This window comes from Chelmon rostratus, chromosome 15, assembly GCF_017976325.1.
Source record: "Chelmon rostratus isolate fCheRos1 chromosome 15, fCheRos1.pri, whole genome shotgun sequence".
NCBI classification, from domain to species: Eukaryota; Metazoa; Chordata; class Actinopteri; order Chaetodontiformes; family Chaetodontidae; genus Chelmon; species Chelmon rostratus.
The window spans coordinates 13,643,518-13,665,272 of NC_055672.1; the positions used below are offsets into that span (position 1 = coordinate 13,643,518).

At 41.1% G+C, this 21,755-nt stretch overlaps 4 protein-coding genes across 6 annotated transcripts in view; 2 read left to right on the forward strand and 2 right to left on the reverse strand.

Annotated features, from left to right (window-relative positions):
• evla (Enah/Vasp-like a) overlaps positions 1-2,563 on the forward strand; it is a 35,345-nt gene extending 32,782 nt beyond the window's left edge. For all 3 annotated transcript variants that reach the window (XM_041953490.1, XM_041953491.1, XM_041953488.1), the window contains 5 exons: positions 14-56; positions 194-254; positions 503-560; positions 679-736; positions 984-2,563. In XM_041953490.1, coding sequence (XP_041809424.1) covers positions 14-56; positions 194-254; positions 503-560; positions 679-736; positions 984-1,021 — 258 coding nt within the window. In that variant the 3' untranslated portion in view covers positions 1,022-2,563. The remainder of the gene's footprint in view (positions 1-13; positions 57-193; positions 255-502; positions 561-678; positions 737-983) is intronic.
• degs2 (delta(4)-desaturase, sphingolipid 2) lies at positions 673-8,196 on the reverse strand. The gene is made up of 3 exons (XM_041953492.1): positions 8,074-8,196; positions 4,825-5,567; positions 673-4,281 (listed from the first exon to the last, which is right to left on the reverse strand). Exons 1-3 carry the CDS (start codon positions 8,153-8,155, stop codon positions 4,138-4,140), a joined length of 969 nt encoding a protein of 322 aa, XP_041809426.1. The 5' UTR covers positions 8,156-8,196; the 3' UTR covers positions 673-4,137.
• A 1,166-nt stretch (positions 8,197-9,362) lies between these two features.
• Positions 9,363-12,991, forward strand: yy1a (YY1 transcription factor a). Its single transcript, XM_041953911.1, has 5 exons — positions 9,363-9,945; positions 10,961-11,111; positions 11,432-11,492; positions 11,755-11,913; positions 12,088-12,991. The coding sequence occupies exons 1-5, from the start codon at positions 9,447-9,449 to the stop codon at positions 12,268-12,270; spliced, it is 1,053 nt and encodes a 350-aa protein (XP_041809845.1). The 5' UTR covers positions 9,363-9,446; the 3' UTR covers positions 12,271-12,991.
• A 1,527-nt stretch (positions 12,992-14,518) lies between these two features.
• Positions 14,519-21,506, reverse strand: tpp1 (tripeptidyl peptidase I). The gene is made up of 13 exons (XM_041953878.1): positions 21,463-21,506; positions 20,962-21,036; positions 20,376-20,515; positions 19,956-20,106; positions 19,477-19,598; positions 19,174-19,361; positions 18,850-19,048; positions 18,408-18,596; positions 17,719-17,791; positions 17,485-17,605; positions 17,241-17,402; positions 16,183-16,308; positions 14,519-15,618 (listed from the first exon to the last, which is right to left on the reverse strand). Exons 1-13 carry the CDS (start codon positions 21,471-21,473, stop codon positions 15,478-15,480), a joined length of 1,698 nt encoding a protein of 565 aa, XP_041809812.1. The 5' UTR covers positions 21,474-21,506; the 3' UTR covers positions 14,519-15,477.
• Positions 21,507-21,755: the final 249 nt, after the last annotated feature.

The window sequence follows — 21,755 nt, forward strand, 5'->3', positions numbered from 1 at the left end:
CTCTTTCCTGCAGGATGACTCTAGTGGTCGAGGGCCAGGTCAGCAGAACTCAACAGGTACAGAACAGACTTCTTGCCAGAATATTATTTAACACAGCCAGTACACTAGTTCTATAAAGCTGCAGCTTGTAAGGTATCTTCTCTGCTTTATAGGCTGAGTTGTTTGATTAAATTTATTCTTTCCATCTTGTCAGATGCTGTGAAGAAGCCGTGGGAACGATCCAACTCTGCAGACAAGTCCTCGCTGGTGTCCAGGTCTGTAGATAAGAGGAGGAGGAAGTGTTTGAGAGTGTGTTTCAGATGAACAAGCAAACTTCATTAACCACAGAGATTTCAGCATAAATCCCATCCTTTGCACTACAGGCAGAAATGCTGTGGTGTTGTGGTTACATTTAACAAAAATACCCTTTTTATGGCACATAATCCTCAAATACACACTGTGTATTACTCATCCGCTGAAGAAAGGCTGGGCTGCTTTTATATTCAGTCCTGTTGTGTTGCAGAGTGAGACCCATCGGCAGCACTAGTGAAGCAGACACAGAATTTGACAGGATGAAACAGGTTGGTATTATGTGTTTTATTACATAAAGGATTATATGGGTTTTGCACTGTGCAGAGTAGACGGAGAGAGGACGATTTTGCACATCCTGTGAACTCACAAGCATGCCTTCTTTTGCAGGAAATTTTGGATGAAGTTGTACGTGAGTTGCATAAGGTGAAAGATGAAATCATTAATGGTAAGCAATGCTTGTGAAGTTCACTGCAGTATCCTGAGGCACAAAGCATGTTTAATCTTTTGTACACATTAGTGACTACATCTCACTGGCAGTTAAATGTTACCATTTTGAGTGAAATGCGAACGTGAAAAAGCTTGTTTACGACATTAATAATTCATTGCAATTCCAGGTTTTCCCCACATTTGATTAACGACTGGCGAGTGCAAAGCCTTGTTGCTCTCTAAACTGCCGCATTCTTCTCTTGCAGCCATCAGACAAGAAATCGGCAGAATCAGTACATCATAATCTCATCTGAGCAACAGAAGGGGGAGAGCGAGAGGAGGAGCTGGAGGAGGATGGACATGCAGATGCACAGACACGAGGACCAGCGAATGTTCTCTCAACGTTTCTGTGACCTCGCGACGCCTCGATGCACGTTGCAGAGATGTTGTGCCAACATTTGAGCCTGCTGGACGGCGAAAATGGAAGAAAGAAACAGAGAAGAAGAGAGAAAGGGGGTTAATGAGATAGGGACAGAGGAAAGAGACGGATGGATAAAGAAAGTGTTGAAGGACTGATGAACTCAAACAGAGGATGAAAAGTATACTAGAAGATGAATTGAGGGATGGACGGACATTCGTGCTGAGTTTGGTGTTGTGGTCCTCTCTGTGCACCTATAGACTCAGTCAGCCCAGTGTTGCAACTCTTTGTTCTCTGTTCAGTCCAAGTCTTAAGAAGAAAATATTTTTGTTTTCTAAGTTTTTACTGTTTTATTATTTAAAAACTGTGGTGATAATGATGATGCTGTTGATGACAATGAGTATTTTATTGATATTATAGAAGGAAAAAGGAATCTTGCACACCATTTATGTCAGCCTTTTATATTTTCTTTTTCTTTTTGTTTAGTTTATCCCTAAGTATTTAAAGATAACAAGCACAATATGGGTAGAATGGTGCTGCAGACTCACCTGCCCTCAACTGGAGTATTTAACAACAACAACAAAAAAAAATGGCTTTTTATGACCTTGTTCATACTGGTGTTGTGTGTCTAACCTTTTCTCTCCAGAGATGTTGGAAAACATGTTAATGTTTGAACCACAATTAGCCACTTCAATGACCTCCTCATCCAAGGCATAACACATTAAGAACGAGCGATGGATTATTTTGGCAGTTAATCCAATAACACTCAGTAACAGTCTGCTCTACAGCTCCAGTGTGACTGAGGTACACGTTTCTCTCTACCTGTTCAAATGTGTGAGATCATTAAAACTTGGGGATCATTCACAAAACAGGCCGATAACTGTAAATGTGCCACCTGGTTTTACCTAGATATAAAACAATGTAGTACTATCTATTAGTCATCCTATGCTTTGTGAACCTCCCAAGTATGCATGAAACCCCCCATCTCTATGAATTAGTTTTTTTATTTGGTTTGAAAAAAAAAATTAAAAAAATACAAACGGTGGTACATTTATTATAGTGGTTTGTTTCCATGAAGATTCCCGTTTCTATATATGAGATGTTGAACTTGATAATGGTAGCGATGTGAAAATAATTAAGGGGGTTGCTCTGGCAATATGCAAATCTTACCTAGATAAGAATGTGCAGAAAGTGAATGGTAGGCCTACGTGATGGTAGCTAAATGTGTCTTTGCGGGAAGGATTTGGCTGAATATCGGTTGTTGCATTCTATCCACTCTGTCCGCTCTCAACTACGTTCTGATTTAAAAGCTGGAAGTAAATTCATTCAAACAAAAACAATAGACTGTGTCAGCCATCTACACAATATCCTGCTGTGTGTGTGTGTGTGTGTGTGTGTGTGTGTGTGTGTGTGTGTGTGTGTGTGTGTGTGTGTGTGTGTGTGTGTGTGTGTGTTCGTTCTCCCTTCTGTTTTGGTACATGTTTATATGGTTTTCTCCTTCACGGTATATTTTAATCATGTTAAAATAAAAGAAAAAGGTCATGTGTGGTTACCACAGACCAGGAGCAAACCAGGAAATGGCAAATCAAGCACTAACTCATATTCTTTATGGTAGTTTCTTCTTATAAAGATATTTTACTGTTTTTATATGTAGTACAGTCTTTTAAATAGAAACAAATAACATGCTTCTTAATCACAACACATACAGTAGAGTGGGTGGGACAAAATAAGAGAAACACCATCATCAACAACAACAATAACAGCAGCATCTCTGCAGTGAAGTCTGACTTGATAAAGTGTATGTTCTTATTCAGAAGTGTTGGTTTGCTGTTGGTAAAAAACTTCCACTGAGTGAAAGTCAGTGCTCATGCTGTTTTCTTTTGTTGGCCTACGTCAACACCTTTATTTGTCTTGACCTTGTTACACATCAGTTTGTATTTTGGCTCTGGGAGCAGCTGCAGTGAATATTTGGCCTATTTTCACGTATGTTGCCTTGAATACTGACAACATGAAAACTCAATATGTCATTTGTAAAATTGGCACAGGGGTGATTCTGAGCTTCTGCCTGAATTGTTGGTGTGCCGGACTCATGACCACCCAGAAATGACGTGCTGATCTCGAAAGTGCAAAGAGGCCAAATTTGGGAAAGATGTATGAGCACAGAGGACCAGTGGTCACAGTAAGACTCTCACTAACACTGACTGAAAGAGACTGTATGGGATATTTTCTGAGCAACATGAAAAATGACCACTGACTTAATTCAGCAGCAAAAAAAAAAGAAAAACATTATGAGACTCCCACTGAAAACTGGAATTTTCGAAAGAAGTACTTTTTTGCATTATAAGCTGTTTCTGTTATTTTGTCCACTCCCTGCAAATGCAATCAAGCCATATTTTTTTACAGCACAGCAGCTGCAAACAAGCAGAACGGGACATCACAGACTCTTCTTGCTACAAGGTACATTTCAGTGCTCATTTTGCACCCTAGCGCTGCTCTGCATGATAGATGTGAAATTGTGTTAGGTAATCTGAGAGGCTTTGTGAGCCTCCACTCACATTCAGAAATTCTTAAGAAGCCTGACGTGATGCTTATAAGGTGGGAAAGGAAACCACAGAGCCAGTGACATCTCTGTTGTATCTAATGAGAATGCATGCGACCATTATCCCACGAGTCATTTTTCTGTTGAATACTATTATGTTTTGCCTCCAACTGCAGTTAAGAAAATATTAGCTTTCGTCAACATTTTGCCCTCTGAATACAGGAAATGTTCTCACTACGTCAGAATGACAGCCCATCTAGCTTATGTCTGAATTCCCATTTCCTGACTGATCCAAGTGAAGAATGTCCAATATGCTTTACTGACAGTGACAACGATACACACTACAGGGGGAAAAAAAACACCATTAAACTAGAATATAGAATGATATTTCATTGTGGTCCATAGATTTTGAACAACTGAAATTAACATTCCTGTTTAAAGATAAACATAATCAGTCACAGATCTATTCCTGCTTGCTTAGCTTGTATTTCCGTTTGATTCTGGCATAGGGGCCGATGCTGTCGTCAAACACAAAGTCCCATAATACTCGGGTCCAGGAAGTGTGTTGAGGCAAGCAGTCGTAATACTCTGCTGCGATTTCCTTGACCTGCCAATAAAAAGAAAGCATCACAAGTGAGAAAGAAAAAGAATGAAAATTGTTAATGACAGCTGTAGAGAGTCAACAGGGAAATGCAATGCACAAGTTCTTCTCACAAAGGCCTTTTACTTTCTTCAAAAAATATCGAAATTTGGAGCACAATCCTGAAAACTGTATCACTTGATAGATCAAAAACAGATCATTCTGATCTAAAAAGGGTCATAATCCCTCTGAGAGGACAACTAGCATATAAACGAAAGCATTTTCAAACAAACAAAAAAAGCAGCAGTCTGCTGTGTCAGAAGGCCAGATATCACACCCTGAATCTCTTCATGCTGTAGTGACTCTGGAGAGGCAGCCGTTAATCAGTTACAAAGTCTGGCCTTTCATCTGATAAATATTTGCCCTTTATTGAAAAAATGTCATGTGGCATTTTGCCGATACCTTTTTGTCTAGATTCTGAAAGGCCTGTCTTATCTGGCCACACCTGTTTGTGATGCAAGTGCTGCAAATATCCTCCTTCTCTACAGCTCAACGAGCAGACCGTCTCACCTGAGGTAGTTTACTGCCAGGTATGCTCGGGAAGTCATGGTGCTCCATGTGATACCCAACGTTGAAGGTTATCAAGTTCAGCGGTCCATAGTACGAATATGTCTCGTGTCCCTTCAGGAACATGTAGTGCTCAGCTATGAAATGTCCAGAGATAGGATGCAGTCCCATACACAGGATAGAGCCTGCAATTAGGTAAACAATGGGCTTCAGTCCCCACAGATAGTAGATAATTAAGTTCACTGTGAACTGAACAACTGCATTCTGGATCTCCATCTGACCCACTGGCTTTGGGTTGACCACCAATGGGCGAAGGGCATAGAAGAAGGGCTGGAGGAAGAGCCAGACAACCTTCCTGGCCGGGGTGCAGAAGAACCATCCCTCAATGTCTGTGGGGATGTCAACATCCAGCTGGTCGCCACCCAGATACCGATGGTGGTCGATGTGGTACTTCTTAAAGGAGGCAGAGTAAGGCAGCCCGATGGGCAGGTTGGCCCACATAGCAAACCAGCGGTTCCACTTGGCCAGCTTGTTGCCAAATGCCACGTTGTGAGAGATGTCGTGGATCGCCAGAGTCAGGGAGTGGTTGATGCAGCCTCCGAAGGCGTAAGCCCAGAAGAAGATCCACTTCCAGGAGAGGTCGCGGACTAGGTAGCAGGCCAGGAGCTGGGTTACGACCATGCCTGACACCACCCACTTCAGCTGGGGATCTGGACCCATCAGAGACTTGATCTCTGGATATTTGGCTGAGGACAGAAGCAGACAGAAAAGGGTTATGGACAGAGACGAGGAGATTGGGAAAGAAAGGAAGCAGAGCAGAAAGGGATTAAAGGTTTAGGAAAGAGAAAAGGTAAGGAGTTGAAAAACAAAGGAAGCCAAATGAGAAGAAGGAAATAGTTAATGGAAGAAGTGGAGAGGGAGAGAAAAAATATTAGATTAATATCATTTTAATTCTTTTATGAATGCTGTAGGAGGTACCGTAGGTGTAGCAGGACTGTCTTTTTCAAAAGCTGGGTCGATACGATACTGGGTAAACCAAAGTACACAGTCAAGCATGTGGAAATGTACCGGCCGTTCTCCTGGGAAGAGCTTGCTGACAAAAGTCATTTTTTAATTGGCGGAGGTGTTGTTTTGCTGAGGGACAAGAAACTCCAGGAGATACAAGGGAGTGGTTCAGAAAAAGGTCACTATTACAAAAGAGCTTAGATGTTTCAGTTTGTAACTGGCCACACCTTACAGAACAGAAAGGCATTTGTTCTATACATCTAGAATGCATCATCCCAGGAGTTAAAGAGCAGTAGTGCACCCCCTGGAGATGGCTCATGCAAATCATGCCTGCTTCTTTGTTTTCAGGTTGGCTATAGGCAAATTTGGCTCACCCTGGTAGCTTAATGGTTAAAACGCCAGAGAGTGGAGCCTTTCAGTGGCGCTTCTGCTGCATGTCACCTCCTAAATCCTCTTTATTCAGTTAATGTTTAGCAAAGAGGAATTTCCTACTGCCCCTCCTACAGTCAGTCATTATAAAACAATAAATTCTAAATATATAGCTCCAACGTAGTATTTAGTTCAGGTTAATTTTTAACTCCTGTATGATTTAAACTCACCACCAATGTGCCATTTCCTCATGCTACTTGTTGCATGTTTATGGGCTGTACAATGTTAGGTGTTTGCCGTTGCAGCCCACTCCTCAAGGTATAAAGTTAAATCAATAACCAGACATCATAAAACAATCTGTTTGAAATGCTTCCAGCCACAGTGCAGAACATCCTTTAAAGCCATGACTGGATTTCAAAGAGGCAACAAGTTTTCAGCCTAAGATTTCAGCCTCAAGTTACAACTAAACATGATTTCAAAATCAACTGCACCACAAGACAAACAAACAGATCATGTATTGTTCAACAATCAGGCAGCGTCTAATGATTCGTGTGACCGAACAGGTCAGACTTTGAATACGCAGGTAATAAATATGAAGTATGGTGTTGGAGTCGAGCCAAAGCCTACAAGCTGCAGACATGTCAGACAACGAGCCATTCAACTCATGCAACCGCTTATCAATCAAAATATCTCATATGATCATGTGAAAGGAAGTGAGGCTCAATGGCCTCTGACACGCTCATCCCGCTGTCTCTCCCATCAGAGCAGGGCAGAAGATAATTAAAACAAAACACTTTAATAATTCAAGGATCAGTGGTGTCAAACAACCCATCACCTGCAAGCGTGTGACTGGTGGACCGAGCCAGGATCAAGTATACATCAACAGGTTTAGATCTTGTTCATCTAAACGGTTTTAAAAAATACATGATAAATCAAATTACCAAACACTGACTGCTCTTTATACAAATTTGATGTCCTTGAAAAAGAAATAGAATAAGAAGGATTGTACCTCCAAAACACAGTTCACATAAATATTCTCTTGCATTATTCAACTAATGATAACGTGGTTTAAAGAGGTTTGGTGAATGATGGTAATCCCTATCAGGGATCCTCCCTTATTCCCTCTCACTTCATAATGTGTGTGAGCAGGGAATGTGTCTTGTTACCTAGTGAGCCCGGGGACATTGTCAGCTGCACCTGCTTTCAATATGCTGTTATTGTCTCACAAGTGAGAGAAAAAGATGACGGAGAAGCAGATTGGTTTACACAAAAAGAACCGGTTATAGCCCTCTGTAAGAATTTTCGAGCAAAACTAAATAAATCATCAGGTGTTTAATAGTCACAGTTCCTCTCTATCACATTTTAACATTATGCCTTTTGCTCCAATACTGGTGACTAAGTTCATTTATTATCTTTGATATCCACACTCACACTAAAAAGAAGTGGCCTCCCATGTTTGAGTCAACTGTGAGAGGAAGCAATGTGAGAAACACCTATTAATGAAATACGTTTTTAAAAAGCTAGAGCTACATTTTTAATGGAGTAATTAATATCACAAGCTTAAAAAAATAAGCAGTTTTAAATGAGTTTATAAGGAAATTTTTGCATGTATTTAAAAGAAGGATTGTGTAACTTATACAACATGTAAATGACTTATTCAAACTGCGTCTACATTTAGAGGCATGTCACTCGTGCGTTCCTCCTGCATCCATTGTGGAGTGACAGCTCCTGAAGCAACAGCTTGTAAACAGGTTTAACCGGCTACGATTTTATAAGTAGGCTGTGGTCAGAAAACTACAATCCTCCGGCTGCAACTAACCCGAAAATTAATTCAGCAGTGCTAACATAACTTATTTTTTTCTTTCTTTCATTTCTTACCCAGAATTTCTTTTCTTCTTGAAGTGTGCGGCTGGTCATTGTAGACCCATTCAAAGTCGTCTCTTCCACCTGTCCTCCCCATAACTATCCTCTCTGTGAATGAGGCAACCAGCTCTGTGGCGCTCTGTGCGTCACCTAACACAGTATCGGGGCACACCCACTCACACAGGTTGCAGGCTGAAGGTGCAAAGGTGTGATCACAAGCTCCGCCCCCGAGCTCAGGGAGAGACCAAGCAGGCTGTGCACGCGCTGAAATGTCTGCAACCTTGTGCTCTCCAGCATGGGGACAATTGCATCTTCCCACTTGTTTTTTTACTCTTTATTTTGAGGGATATTCTGAATGCTAACTAGTGCAAAAGGAATCTTAAAAAAGAAAATACAACCTAGGCAGTTTGCTCCACAATTTATTGATGAGACCACCAACCCATAGATATGTTTCTATTTATTTTTCTATCTTTACTATCTGTAATTGTAGCACATGAACCTGTTAAATATCAATGGAATTATTAGAATATAAGTGATGCCATAAACATAATATTATAATGTCACTCGATTAAGAACATGAAGTGTATTGATTTGCACCCTTAAGTTTATATATAAATCAGTTGATGTACATCTTTTTTGAACATTGAATTGTTTTAGTTATTTTTCAAGCAAAAATGCAAAGTATTCCTTGGTTCCAGCATCTGAAATGTGAGAATTTGCTGCTTTTCTGTGTTTTATATTGTAAATTGAATATCTTTGGGGTTTGCATTGTTGCTCAAACAAAACTAGCAATTTAAAATGTGTCACATTGGCCTCTGTGAAATTATAATTTTTAAATTTGCACTATTGTGTGACATTTTATAGAGCAAGCACTTCATCAAATAATTAAACAAACAATTGGCACATTATTCAGCAATGAAAATAATCATGTGTAGCCACACCATGTGTCTATGTGTAACTTTGATTTGCAATGACATAATAAATGGTACAAATATAGAAGCTGAAATGTTGGTCAATACTCATCTTTATTTACAATACCTTGAGTTGTTGAGGCATTAAACTAATACATATTGTGATAAAAAAATTACAGAATATTTTTCCTATAAATAATTGATAACATAGATATTTACGTTTATTTCAGTGCATTTGTTGCCATAATTTACGGTTTAATTAAGAAATAAGTCGCTACAGGTATGGTCAGATTTCCACATTTAAACTGGACTTTTAAATCCAAATCACGCGAGACTTCAAAACTGGATCATTGTGGCGACGAGAGTACACGAGTGTAGAGTTGTTGTCGGAGAGGGAGGAGGATCGCTGGGTGAAGGCAGCAGGGAAAGCGAGAGTGTGAAAATACCATACAAGTGTGAGGAAATACAACATTCATCATGGCATCGGGGGACACCCTGTACATAGAGACGGACGGGTCAGAAATGCCAGCCGAAATAGTCGAACTGCACGAAATCGAAGTAGAGACAATCGAGACAACAGTTGTTGGAGACGACGGTGAACACCAGCCTATGATCGCCTTACAGCCTCTTGACACGGATGATCCAAACTCGATTCACCCGCACCAAGAGGTGATTCTGGTGCAAACAAGAGAAGAAGTGGTGGGTGAGGATGACTCCGAACTGCACACGGATGACGGTTTTGAGGACCAAATCCTCATCCCAGTGCCCGCCGTGGAGGAGGACTTTATCGAACAGACTCTCGTTACTGTTGCCGGGAAAAGCTCCTCGACAGGCCGGATGAAGAAGGCTGGAAGCGGAAAGAAAGCGGGCAAAAAGAGCTATATGAGCGGAGGAGAAATGGGCCGAAAATGGGAGCAGAAGCAGGTCCAGATAAAGACTTTGGAGGGGGAGTTTTCAGTTACTATGTGGGCATCGGGTAAGTTCAGCGTCCTGTGTGAATTCCAGCAAGCTGGTTCCTCGCTTTGTTCTCAGCGTGTGTGCCGTGTGACTGGGCCCAGCTGGGGCCTTGTCCTCCGCTAAAGTGGGAGTTATTTCCCAACTCTGAGCCACTTAAACTTCATTTGAAATGTTTTTGTTTTTATGGGAAGCCATGTTTTATGTGTCGATGGGCGCCGCCATATTTCCCCGGTCTAGAAAGTATGGCGGCCCGAAAAAATGGCGTTTATTTGGCCGACGAAGATGGCGGCGAGAGTGGGAGCGAGTGCAGCTGGCTCCGCTAGGCCGCTGTGGCGCAGTTCAGTTCAACTGTAACGGTGGTGATGCCTTCAGGAACCCCTCATACTTTACACTGCCGAGGCTTTAAATACACCTTCGATGTTCGTACAGATCAAGTGAACTAGGTCCTCTGTCCAAAACTAGTTCCTCCATAGACGACTGATATCCCAAATATTTTTTTTATTCTTGTAGTATAGAAAATAGTGTGGTTTAAAGGGTGACCAAAAAAACGAAAAACACATTTTCTTCACATTGTCAAATTGGATATGTCGAAATTACATTTGTCTGTAGCCTGTTTAAAAATGTTTGTAAACATGGCAATGTGAATATTCCTGTGTCGTTTTAACGTGAAAGGGAGATTTTTATTTAAATTGCATGACAAAATATTAAACACCGTTTTGTCACTCCATAATAAGACATGGAAAAAATTTTTAGAATCCCCTGTTTTGCAACTGTTAGTGTTAAAATAAAGATCATGACAGGCATTTGGTGGCTATGTCTACAAGGTAAATGTTTTGAAGACTGACTGTAGGGACAAACCTGTATTTTCTGTCACAATTTTAATTAGTAGTAAATAAGTAACCGTTGAGAATTTGTCAGGAGTTACTGGTAGGGGTGGAGGTGATGTGATAAAGGTTTAGCTGTGAGCGGCTTTAATCAATTTGTTTCACACACACACTGTTTTACTTATCAACACAACTGTCTCTCTCATTCAGATGACAAGAAGGACATAGACCACGAGGAGCAAATCACGGGTGAAAACTCTCCTCCAGATTATTCAGAATACATGACAGGGAAGAAGCTTCCTCCTGGAGGCATCCCAGGCATTGACCTGTCAGACCCCAAACAGCTGGCAGAGTTTGCACGGTAAGTGGTTGGTGTTTATGTCTATGATGGGAAGCTGATTTCAGTGGGCTGCAATAAATAAAATGCTCTTAATAGAGAAACTAGTTTGCGTCAGTAAAAACTTGTTAAAGGAACATTACATAAATGTAGTGCAAAAAGGAAAGAAATAATGCAGTTCATATCGTTAAACCAGCACACTGTTTTTCTGCAGAATTGAATGCAATATGGGATCAAATGAATGTGTGGTTAAGTAAACAGCTTAGTGTTTGTCTGTTTCAATAATGCTAATAGTTCTGTGTAAATAGTCTATGATGATGTAACCACTTTTCTTTATGTTGCAGAATGAAGCCAAGAAAAGTAAAAGAAGATGATGCACCCAGGACGATAGCTTGTCCACACAAAGTGAGTGCTATGTTCTGTTTATTCCACCAGTTTATTTATTACTGTGCAAAAGATAAGGGTTAAATACATGAACAGATGCTTACTTGGTTGTACTGTATGTCTTTGATTGGCATCACTTTTCTGAGAATATGCAGCAGGTATTCAATACAATGCTATAAGGAACATTTAATCTTTGTGAGCTGACAATTTAGTTGCTTAGAGCTACGCTGTCAAGTGAATATGTCCAGAGTGATTTGCACCATCTTGTTTCTCCCTCATTCAGGGATGTACCAAGATGTTCAGGGACAACTCAGCGATGAGGAAGCACTTGCATACCCACGGACCTCGTGTGCACGTCTGTGCAGAGTGTGGCAAAGCCTTCGTTGAGAGTTCAAAACTGAAGAGGCATCAACTCGTACACACAGGAGAGAAACCTTTCCAGGTGAGTTCCTTCACTGTCTGCATGTCACACTTCATTTTCCTTGTTCTGGAGAAAGCTGCATAGTTCTTCAACTTCACTAATACTGGAAGGAAAAGAAAAACGATGCTGTATCCATTTATCTGTGAGCCAAGCTGAGACATGCAGTGGCTTTAACTCAGTCTCTCTCATCTCCAGTGCACTTTTGAGGGCTGTGGCAAACGATTCTCTCTGGACTTTAACTTACGCACACATGTGCGTATTCACACTGGAGACCGCCCATATGTGTGTCCCTTTGATGGCTGCAACAAAAAATTTGCCCAGTCAACTAACCTGAAGTCTCACATCCTCACACACGCCAAAGCCAAAAACAACCAGTGAATCAGCCCTGAACCCAGCCAATGACAACGGTGTGACCATACACTGGAGGACTTGACCCGCATCTCCGCTCCTTGACAAACTAATGTCCCGTGGCCTGCTTTGTTGTGAGAAAAGAAGTCCCCTTTGTATCATCGCTAGATAAAAGGTTTAATCAGAGAAGTGACTTTTTCCTCAAACTTTTTGATATTCGTATGGAGGTCTGACCCAGGAACTTGTGAGAACCCTGACCCCCTCAGGCATCCTACCCTACTTTGGCGCTACCTGGATGGAACAATTTACAGTTTCTTCTTGTGAAGATGTTAATTCATGGATCTGCACCTAAAAACTTATTTATACCTTAACACAACCGGTTACAAAGTTTTTGCAATAGACAAATTTGCATTGATTCTCAGCAATGACACCTTTTCAATTTTGTACTCTCCACTCCCACCCCCCCAAGTGTGCATATTGTACACTGTTTGTCATAAGCTCTGTGGTAAGGTACGTAGTCAGATTGTCCCTGTAGCTCTTCATGGAAGAGGTTTCACAGTTTGTTTTGCCTCCCCATTTGCCCTTCATGTGAGTGTGTTTCGAGGGGGGATTGGGGGGGTCTTTGCATATTTTCATTTTGTACAAGGCAATATCAGAACAATGTACATAATAGCAATGTGATTTTCAATAGTGTTCACTGATTAAAATGTTTTCCCCCTTGCACTACCAATACAAAAGTTGTCATTTGTCCTCTCATAATTAAAGCTGTTTATTTGAGGCATAATTGGGAAAATATTCCAGAATAATATTTCAGTACATTGTAATTCAAGTGGTCTGAGAGAATACTAGATTTCTGCACTTCCTCCTGGCTGTTTTCGGCCTGTGACAAGCAACTCTGACCGATCACTGGTCATTTCTGAGAGAGGCCGTTCCTATTGGCTGTTCTACCAACGCAGCTGCGAGTGCATGTCCCCTCAGATAGTTAAAAATCGTGTCTCCACACTTCATTTTAGCATTGTGCCAGCGCTGGAGAAGGCGAAAGAGAAAGCCTTGTCCAATGATGGAAAATCCTACAGCTTGTGAGAGATTTAGTACAAAACACGTGAACATGTCTTGGCTTCTCACAGAGCTTTGAGCTCGTTGTGTTTAATGCCATGGCACGCCTATTGACGACAAAAAGGCATGATGACAAAGTTAGTAATAGTGGGGGGTAACTTTTGGGGGGGCTGATGGGGCAGGCAGTGGTGTCTGGTAGACGGCATTGATGCTGCCTCTGCCCTGCCCTGGGGCTACAAAGTGTCTTTGAGAAGACAAGTCATGGTGAGAGGGAGCGGGGTCTTAGCGAGACTCATGCAGTGGAGAGCACGTACTTAGAGGCATGAAGTTTCTCAGGGCAACAGACTCCTGCTGCTGCCGTTTGAACTTCTGGGCTTAGCAGAGTGATATGTGGTGGTTTTACTGGGACATGGGGACATTTTTGTATTGAGAAATGCTCAGTATTTATACAGAATAAGGATGTAACACTTTAAACAAATTGAGTCGATCCGAGTCAGTGAATCTGTGACGCTAACGTAACTTAAAAAGTTTCACTAGGACAACTTATACAGCATTTTAACGGTACATGTTCTCTTGAAGCTCGGCAATAGGCATCACATTTGCAATTAAATTTCGACAGAATGGGTCAGCAGTATTTGAGGTTGACTCAACAGCTTTAATAGTTTGATAAACATATTGAAGTCTTTATTTCCTTGTGGTTAAATGGAAAATAGAAGAAGGAAGTGAGACAAATTCTGCCTTTTATTTGTCAGTGTACTGCATATGAACAATTGACAAGTTTATCATGTCTTAAAACTGAAATTAAGCAGCTTGTGAGATCTTACAGCTAGTAAATTCTGTGACAGGGATTTGACCACTTAAATCAATTGTCTGAGATGAGACACCAGAGAAAACACAGACCAGAGAGGGTTTCAGAATTTGCCCTCAAATGTAAGTTTTCGTCTTTTTTAATAGATTCACTTTGCCAGCTGTAATCTTATCTGTTATTAGCTGTTACAAGCTAATCTTCTGGAGTAACAGCAAACTAATTTTCATTTTTTGATTAATCTCGAAATTATATCCTTGATAAATTGTTTGCTCTATAAAACATCAGAAAAGAAGATTAAAAAAAGTGATGTCTTCAAAATGTTTGTTTGCAGCAGCCCAAAGATGTTAAGCTTACGGTCACATGAAATATAATAAGTCCAACAATTGAGGAACAGAAACTAGGAAATGTCTGGCAGTATTTTGTAAAAAAAAAAAAATTCAGTTTTATTCAATTCCAAAACAGCACAGGCAGTCTCTCACATTAAAAGACATCTGACACAACAATTTACATGGCTAAAGGATAAAAACAAGTGCAACAATGCTGGTGGGCAGAATTGCTTAATCACTTTTAACCCACATACTACAGTGCATTTGGATTACTTCATAGCCGCAGAGAAAACGGCAACAAGCCGTACAAAAGTAAAATCAAGTTTTTAAAGGATTCTATTAGTTGTAAGCCACATACTGTATGTTCCCATTTTACTGCAAATGCATGAGCAACATTTTTCGAAATGCATGCAAATATTTGGTATTTAATGAAATTATTAATTGTACCTAGCTCGTCCCTGAAGATTAGTATGGCGAAACAGATCTTACTACAAAATAAAGCTGTATCCAATTACATGCTAAACTGTCACTTGCATCTGTCATACAGATTTTTGATTGACATCTAACATATTAGACACTATTAATATTTTTAAAAATATTCCAGTAGGCTTATGTGCACAACTAAGAGGTAATTGGTGTTTGTGTTCTATGTTTATGTCCTTAATGCAGAGCAACCAGTTTACCCACACTTCCCATTTAGTGTATGTCGAGGCAGCTTCACCAAGAAATCTGGGTCAGTTAAAAATGCAGTGAACAGCAAAAACAGGCAACTGCAGTGTAACATTAAAGGAAGCAAGGAAACAGATCCTTCTGGAGAAAACAAAGTTATACTAATAAAAGAGTCGAGCATATCCTTAACTGGATAGAAGTGATGATGACAAGATAAAGCATTCCTGAAGACTGGAATAAATGCAGTGTTTCAACCTCAAACAAACAATCTGAATAAAAAGGCATACATCTAAAGCGTAGGCATTTGTTTCCCTCTTAACTCACTGTCCAGCCTTAGATATCAGGCACCTGGTCGAGTTTGGATGGGAGTGTGGCTTGTCATTCAGCTAGCAGGGCAGCCAGCAGTGCAGGGTAGTTCGGTGTCCCCCAGCCTGTAACGGGGTCCCAAGATGGCGCAGCACAGAAACCTTGACCCAGAACCTGTGCATCCAGACAGCTCAGATGACAGCCTTCGGTAACCTAGAGACAAGGATGCATTATGTTTAGGAACAAGACCATGACTACAAAACGTGTTGGGGGTTTCTTTCTACTGCCGTTTAACATAATACCTTTCTAAATGTTATATTAAATCCACATTTATGAAGCCTATAATGTTCAGTCTTTTGACACCATCACAGAGGTGCTAATACAGTTATATCTTTTGGCGATGAGGTCATGGTGAAAGACGGTGGCATACTGCATCATAAATGTGTTCATAAATATGGACAAAAATTAGAAGCACCTCTTAAGTCCAGTCCAACAGTCTCTTTAACTACGGCCTCAGTAAGAAACATGACAACGAATTTACATATTTCCAACAATACAACTACAAGAACAGACTATTATACATTCATGGTGAATCTATGGTAGAAAAGTACTGAATTGTAGCAGACTGTACAGGTGTACCAAATAAAGTGGCCACTGAGTGTAAGTAAATTAAAAGAAATCTCAGCAAAGCATGAACACGACTCAAAAATGTTAGTAGCAATATGAGATAACTACATTTTTCAAGTCTAAAAACAAGCTAGTAGTAACTTGACCTACATCAAATAGGGCCCGTCCTTTGAGCTTGTAGAGGCGAGGGTTGAGGAAGCCCAGGGCGGGAAGGCCCTTAAGCAGCCGCTGGTCGTTGATGAGAGACAGCATGCCTCCCACCACAGGGGTTGATGCCTGGAACGGAGATCGATGGATGAGATGACCCACAATAAAGAGAGCAATTCATACTCAAGGTAACTACTACACACTATATCGTCTCTCAGAAACAGTCCAGTTAAGTAGAATATATCCTGTAACCTTGCACTGCGCTGACGTTGAGAAAAGGGGGCTTAAGTTTTCAGGCTGGCTGGCAAACAAACAAAGGTTGCAATATCTGTAATTTATTGCCTTTTTAGTTTGATTATTTTACCCTAAAACAAATCATTGCCATAGATCCTAAATAATCCCTACTTACAGAAAACGTTACAAACAAAATGTGGCAACATGGCCTCTAGACCCTGGAACAACCTGCCTGAAAACTATAAACCAGGCAAATCAGTATCATTTCTTTGTACATTACGACATAGTTTGTTGAACTTGTGTTGTTGACTTTATGTCTCTTGTTCATCGTATCTTGTTTGTACAGCTTGTATGGCAGTATCCATCTGTTCTGTCACACTGTCAGTTCTCCTTTCACCAAAAATTATTATCAAGTGTGATCATGGATGGCTGGTATAAATGGGCTAAGAGGGCTAAGCCCTCCCAAGCTAGCACACAAAAGATGAGAAATTTATTTTTTAAATAACTTACAACAGATTGTTTTGAGTTTAGGTGAAACCAAAGGTAGCAACAGCACCAATCAGTCAAAAGAAAAACATAGAATATCTGTAAATGGGCTTATTTTTTACATTTTTGCGTAGAGAGAATGAGAGTGTGTGTGAGAGAGAGAGAGGGAGAGACAGAGTGTTGATGTAGGGCAATAAAAAGTATAGTGTACCTGTAATTGATGTAACCGTGTGCATCATAGGTGATGTTTCTTTTGCAGCTATGTTAACTATTTATTCGGCATTTGATAGCCCACCCACCAAATTTCACCACCAGCCGCCACTGAGTGTGATATATTTTACCGAGGTGCCGGACACCCAGGGCATGGGTACTTTGTTGATGACCACCCAGTAGTTATCAGACAGGGCGGCCATGTCTGGATAGGCCCTGCCGCTGGTGTTGAAATATGACCCGGGAGGGAGTTTTGCTGCCACAGTCTTCAGATATGCATCTACTGCACTGGCCTATGGAACACAAAGACACAGCATCAGTGACACTGTGTGCAATAATTGAGCATTAAAAGAGCTGATGACTCCTTATTATTACCTGGTAGTCAGGCATCGCGAAAACATTGCTGAAGCCTCCTCCACTGATGTAATCTGTGACTTCATAAGAGACCTCAAATGGGTTCTTGAATGAGGTTCCTCCAACCGTGGTCACATATGGGCTGGGAACAAGACGCAGGACATAGAGCATTCCATGTTTGGTGCTTTTCCTAAACCTTTTCAGGTTGTTTTTAGAACAATTTGGTTTACTTTCAGAAATGTACAAATGTTTTACCTTGAAGCAGGAAAACTTGGCCTGAAGGAGTTTTGTTTTTTACCCAAATGTCTGCAGCCGGCACCACTGTCACCTGAACATGAAACAAGACCACTGAGATAAAGAATGATGTCTTCATTAACCATGATAAGAGACACTAAAGATGGCGTAGCAGGTAAACTGGCAGCCTTTTTGAATATTGTTGTAGGTTATAGAAAAGGCTAAATGCCGGTAACATGTGAACACGCTTTTCCAGATTGTGGGTTATTTGTAAAACAATGGTGGTGTATGTTTCAAATGAGACAACGACCTGTAATAGGAATGGAGCAAAGTCACAGTAAATTGACATGTTGCCAAAGAGACAAAACCTGTCTTGTTTGTGTTACATCAGCTCTCTGTCAGGCCGTTAAAACAATTACAGCTGCTGTTCCCCTTTCATCAAGTATTTCCTTTTGTGTCTGATACCACTGAAAACAGGAACGTGTTGGCTTTTTTTTACTGACCAGACCAGAAGGATAAAAAAAGACAGAAGGATCAAACAAAAGATCACAGTCATTGCATCTAGTGACAGAATGTCACCCAAATATGTGTCTGTTACGTCAAAGATAACAGGTTGAAGCTGTCCTGTAGACAAAGGCTTTGTTATCTCATTGACAATCTGTGTGCTACAAGGCATGTGAATGGGTTCTGCATATTTCCTCCTCACTGACCAGAGGCAAAGAGCAGAGAGATTCCCCTGACGCCAGCCTTCATAAACTCCGTGTTGATGCGCAACATGTATGCAGTAGACAGGCTGTCTTCATCGTCTCCATAGCTGACGGTGTGAACCCAGGGCAGGTCTGACATGTTGCTGAGCAAAACCATCCACTGGAGGAAAGGCTCCTGGGACTCGTGACGGCCTGAAGGACAAAGAGGAAATGAGAGTGGGAGTTTTGACGGGACTTAAATGTCAGTGGTCTGACTGTGACGAGCCAAAAAAAAGCTATTTTTAATCTACTTATTTTACTTTTCATTAACCTTTAATTTTTTTTTTTTTTTTTTTTTTTTTTTTTTTTTACAATGCCTGATTATATCAATGTATTTTTAATCACTCCAATATTACTGTTAGCTTCATGCTAACTCACATGATTGAAAGCTCACTCTCATACAGACCTGGATTGGTGAAGACCCATGTGGAGATGTTTGCCCCCGTGCTCATGATGTACTCGACATCCAGACTGGCCTCCAGACCAGCCTTTCCTCTTCCCTGAGTGCCCACCACCCGGTCCACCCGAGAGTGATGCTTGAAGCTCCGGCCAAACAAGATCATGAACTCAGCCAGGTCTGCAGCGCTGTAGTACTGCTCCAAGAACTAAAAAAGAAAACAGATAACAAAGTGTAAATGGACACCAAGTGATGGTGGGATAATAGTGTCTGAGCTGATGTACACATGTCTAACAGCTACACTTTTTATTATGAACTATGAGATGGTCTCACCTGAGCTACAGCCTGGCTGTTGTCCTGAGCCGTTCCCACATCAGCTGCTGTCAGGTTGTACCGCTCCCTCAAGACGGCGGGAGTCACCCCCAGGTGCAACCCCACCTTAGACTGCTTTTGCCTCCTGCTGTAGGAAGCTTTGCTGAGGTCCTGCTGCCCTTGGGGAGGGAGGCGGTGAAGCCCGCCAACTGTGGAAACACACACACAAATCCATCCAGTATTGTTAGCACAGATCCTAAATACCTACTTATACAGCAATCAGATAGCAGCTGAACATTTTACAGCTACAGGAAGTCTTCTCACCAAAGTCCAGGTGCTGGTGAACATCATCATGAACAGAGTACGGAGCTGAAGACCTGACCAGAGAATAACCGTCTCTGATGTAACGGTGGAACTTGCTGCCTGGAAGCAGCGTCTCTGCAACCCTTAAGACACAAAACAAACACACAAACATATGCAATTCAAGGTATAAGTATAAATTCATTTGGCTAATATGCAAAACTGATATAACTCCAAGTAAGTTAAATTTACTCCAGTTCTACCAGGAAGTAAAACTGTTACCTGGCACTGGGGTTTAGGCTGAGGTGTTTGTTTTTTGAAGATCCAATAACCTTTTGAACTTTAAAAGCCTGCAGTTCAAAGTTGGTTTTATTTAACCAATATTCACAGAAAGAGGAACCATCTCATGAGATAAAAGTGTGGTTTCCTCAACTGTATCAAGAGCAAGTACAAATTACTGTCGAGTAAGCAGAACAAACATTGCTAAGAAAAGATATGCTTACTCTGCAGTCATGGTGCACTGTAAAAAGTCCTGAGTTTGAACAGTCAGGCAGTTTGTAATCCCATGACTCTGCAGCCAGTGACGCACCACCTTCTGGGTCAGTTCAGACGGACGCACGAGGGAGGACACTTCCTCCAGGGTGAGGTGTTTGCCTGTGGAGGACAAAACACACCTCTGTCACTCTGTCTGTGCCACAGAAGGAGATCAAATGTGAGAGATCAGGTAAGGCTGTTTTAACCCTTCATCAGGGCAGTTCAGTTCATATTCCTGTCACCTGCTGCACATTATGAAAGACAGAATTAGAAAAGAGTGAGCACACGAACCCCTCTGAGAATTTTAGCTAAAAAAGTGAGTGCAGATTTTTTTAAAGATTGGATTTTTAGGACTACTTCAGGACAAGCTGATTATCAGACTGTCCTACCATATTGTGCTGAGTCAGGGTCCGACACCAGTCTTAGTGTTTCCTCCAGCAGGTCAGTGTTCTGCTGCTTCAGGGCAAAGGTCAGCTCCAGCTCCTCTGTCGGGTCAACCCGGCCCACATTAGTCCAGTCCTCCGGTATCCTAGAGAAAGAGGAAAATGTCTTCATAATCTTTTACTAAAAAAAACAAACAAACAAACACAGAAATTTTTGCATTTTTTTTTGTCTTTCATGAGCCCTTTACATGGTTTTCATGAATGGCAGACATCACAGGTCCTGGAAACTAAACTGCTCAGTGTGATAAAATCCCCAAAATATTAGTTCCTTCAATAACTCACACACCAGGTGCAATGATGATGCACTGGACAGTTTCCAGACAAATTAAGCACACTCCAAGAATATCTGAGGGATTTTCCCCTTTTATATCTGCCTTCACTGCAAGTCTGGTCTCTGCTTACGGGGAAAAAAACAGCCAACAAGGCTTGACTTTGGAAATAAATAAAAAAGGTTTGCAGATGGACAAATCCATCCATGATTTATTAAATGACACACAGATAAGAGCATGGTTCTTAAAGTGGATTTGCTCACAGGACATCTTGGTTATACTCCAGATATCCACTCCAGACCACCGAGCTGAGTAACAAGGGCACGAAGAAGGTCAGTCTGGGGGAAGGAGAGACAAAACTCAGAATAACATTTACACATACAGAGGTTCATACAAATATTAATACAGCTGGAAAATGTTGGAAACACGTCTCCAGCCCAAATCCTCAATGTGACTTAGCTTAGCAGGTGAAATCGAGCGTTTTTTCCTAACACGCAGATAAATACACGTATATAACGCTTTGCTAACTCTTATAATAAAAAGACATATTGTTATTTACAGTTGCCTTAACGTTGCGTGAACTCTCGAACCTGCTGTGTTAGCTGGCAGCTATCTAGGTCATGACAAACAAACAAAATAAACCAAGATACAAGACACGCGGCATTACAGCTCAGGTTCAAATCGAGCTAAAGTTATCTGATATTTGTCCTTCCCGGTTGTCTCAATAAAAAACACACAACTATGAACTTAGTCAGAGCACTCACAGTGTGTTCATCGTGTCCTCGGATGCTGCTGTTGTGTCCGGTGACTAGGCTGTTATAGACGCGGCAGTCACGTGACACGGTCTCACGTGATTGTGTTATTCAAACTTTTCCCCAGTGCTCGTGCACTAAGTTCATTTATTTTGGAACAACATTCAGCCACGGATAATGTTAGTAAGCGACATTTTTATGCTACATTTAGCATAGATGTTTGTAGGACTATGAGAAACGGTATTTCGACCAGTTTGTCTTGTACATGTAGCGAAACTGACAACAAAGTTGACTTTGACTCTGAC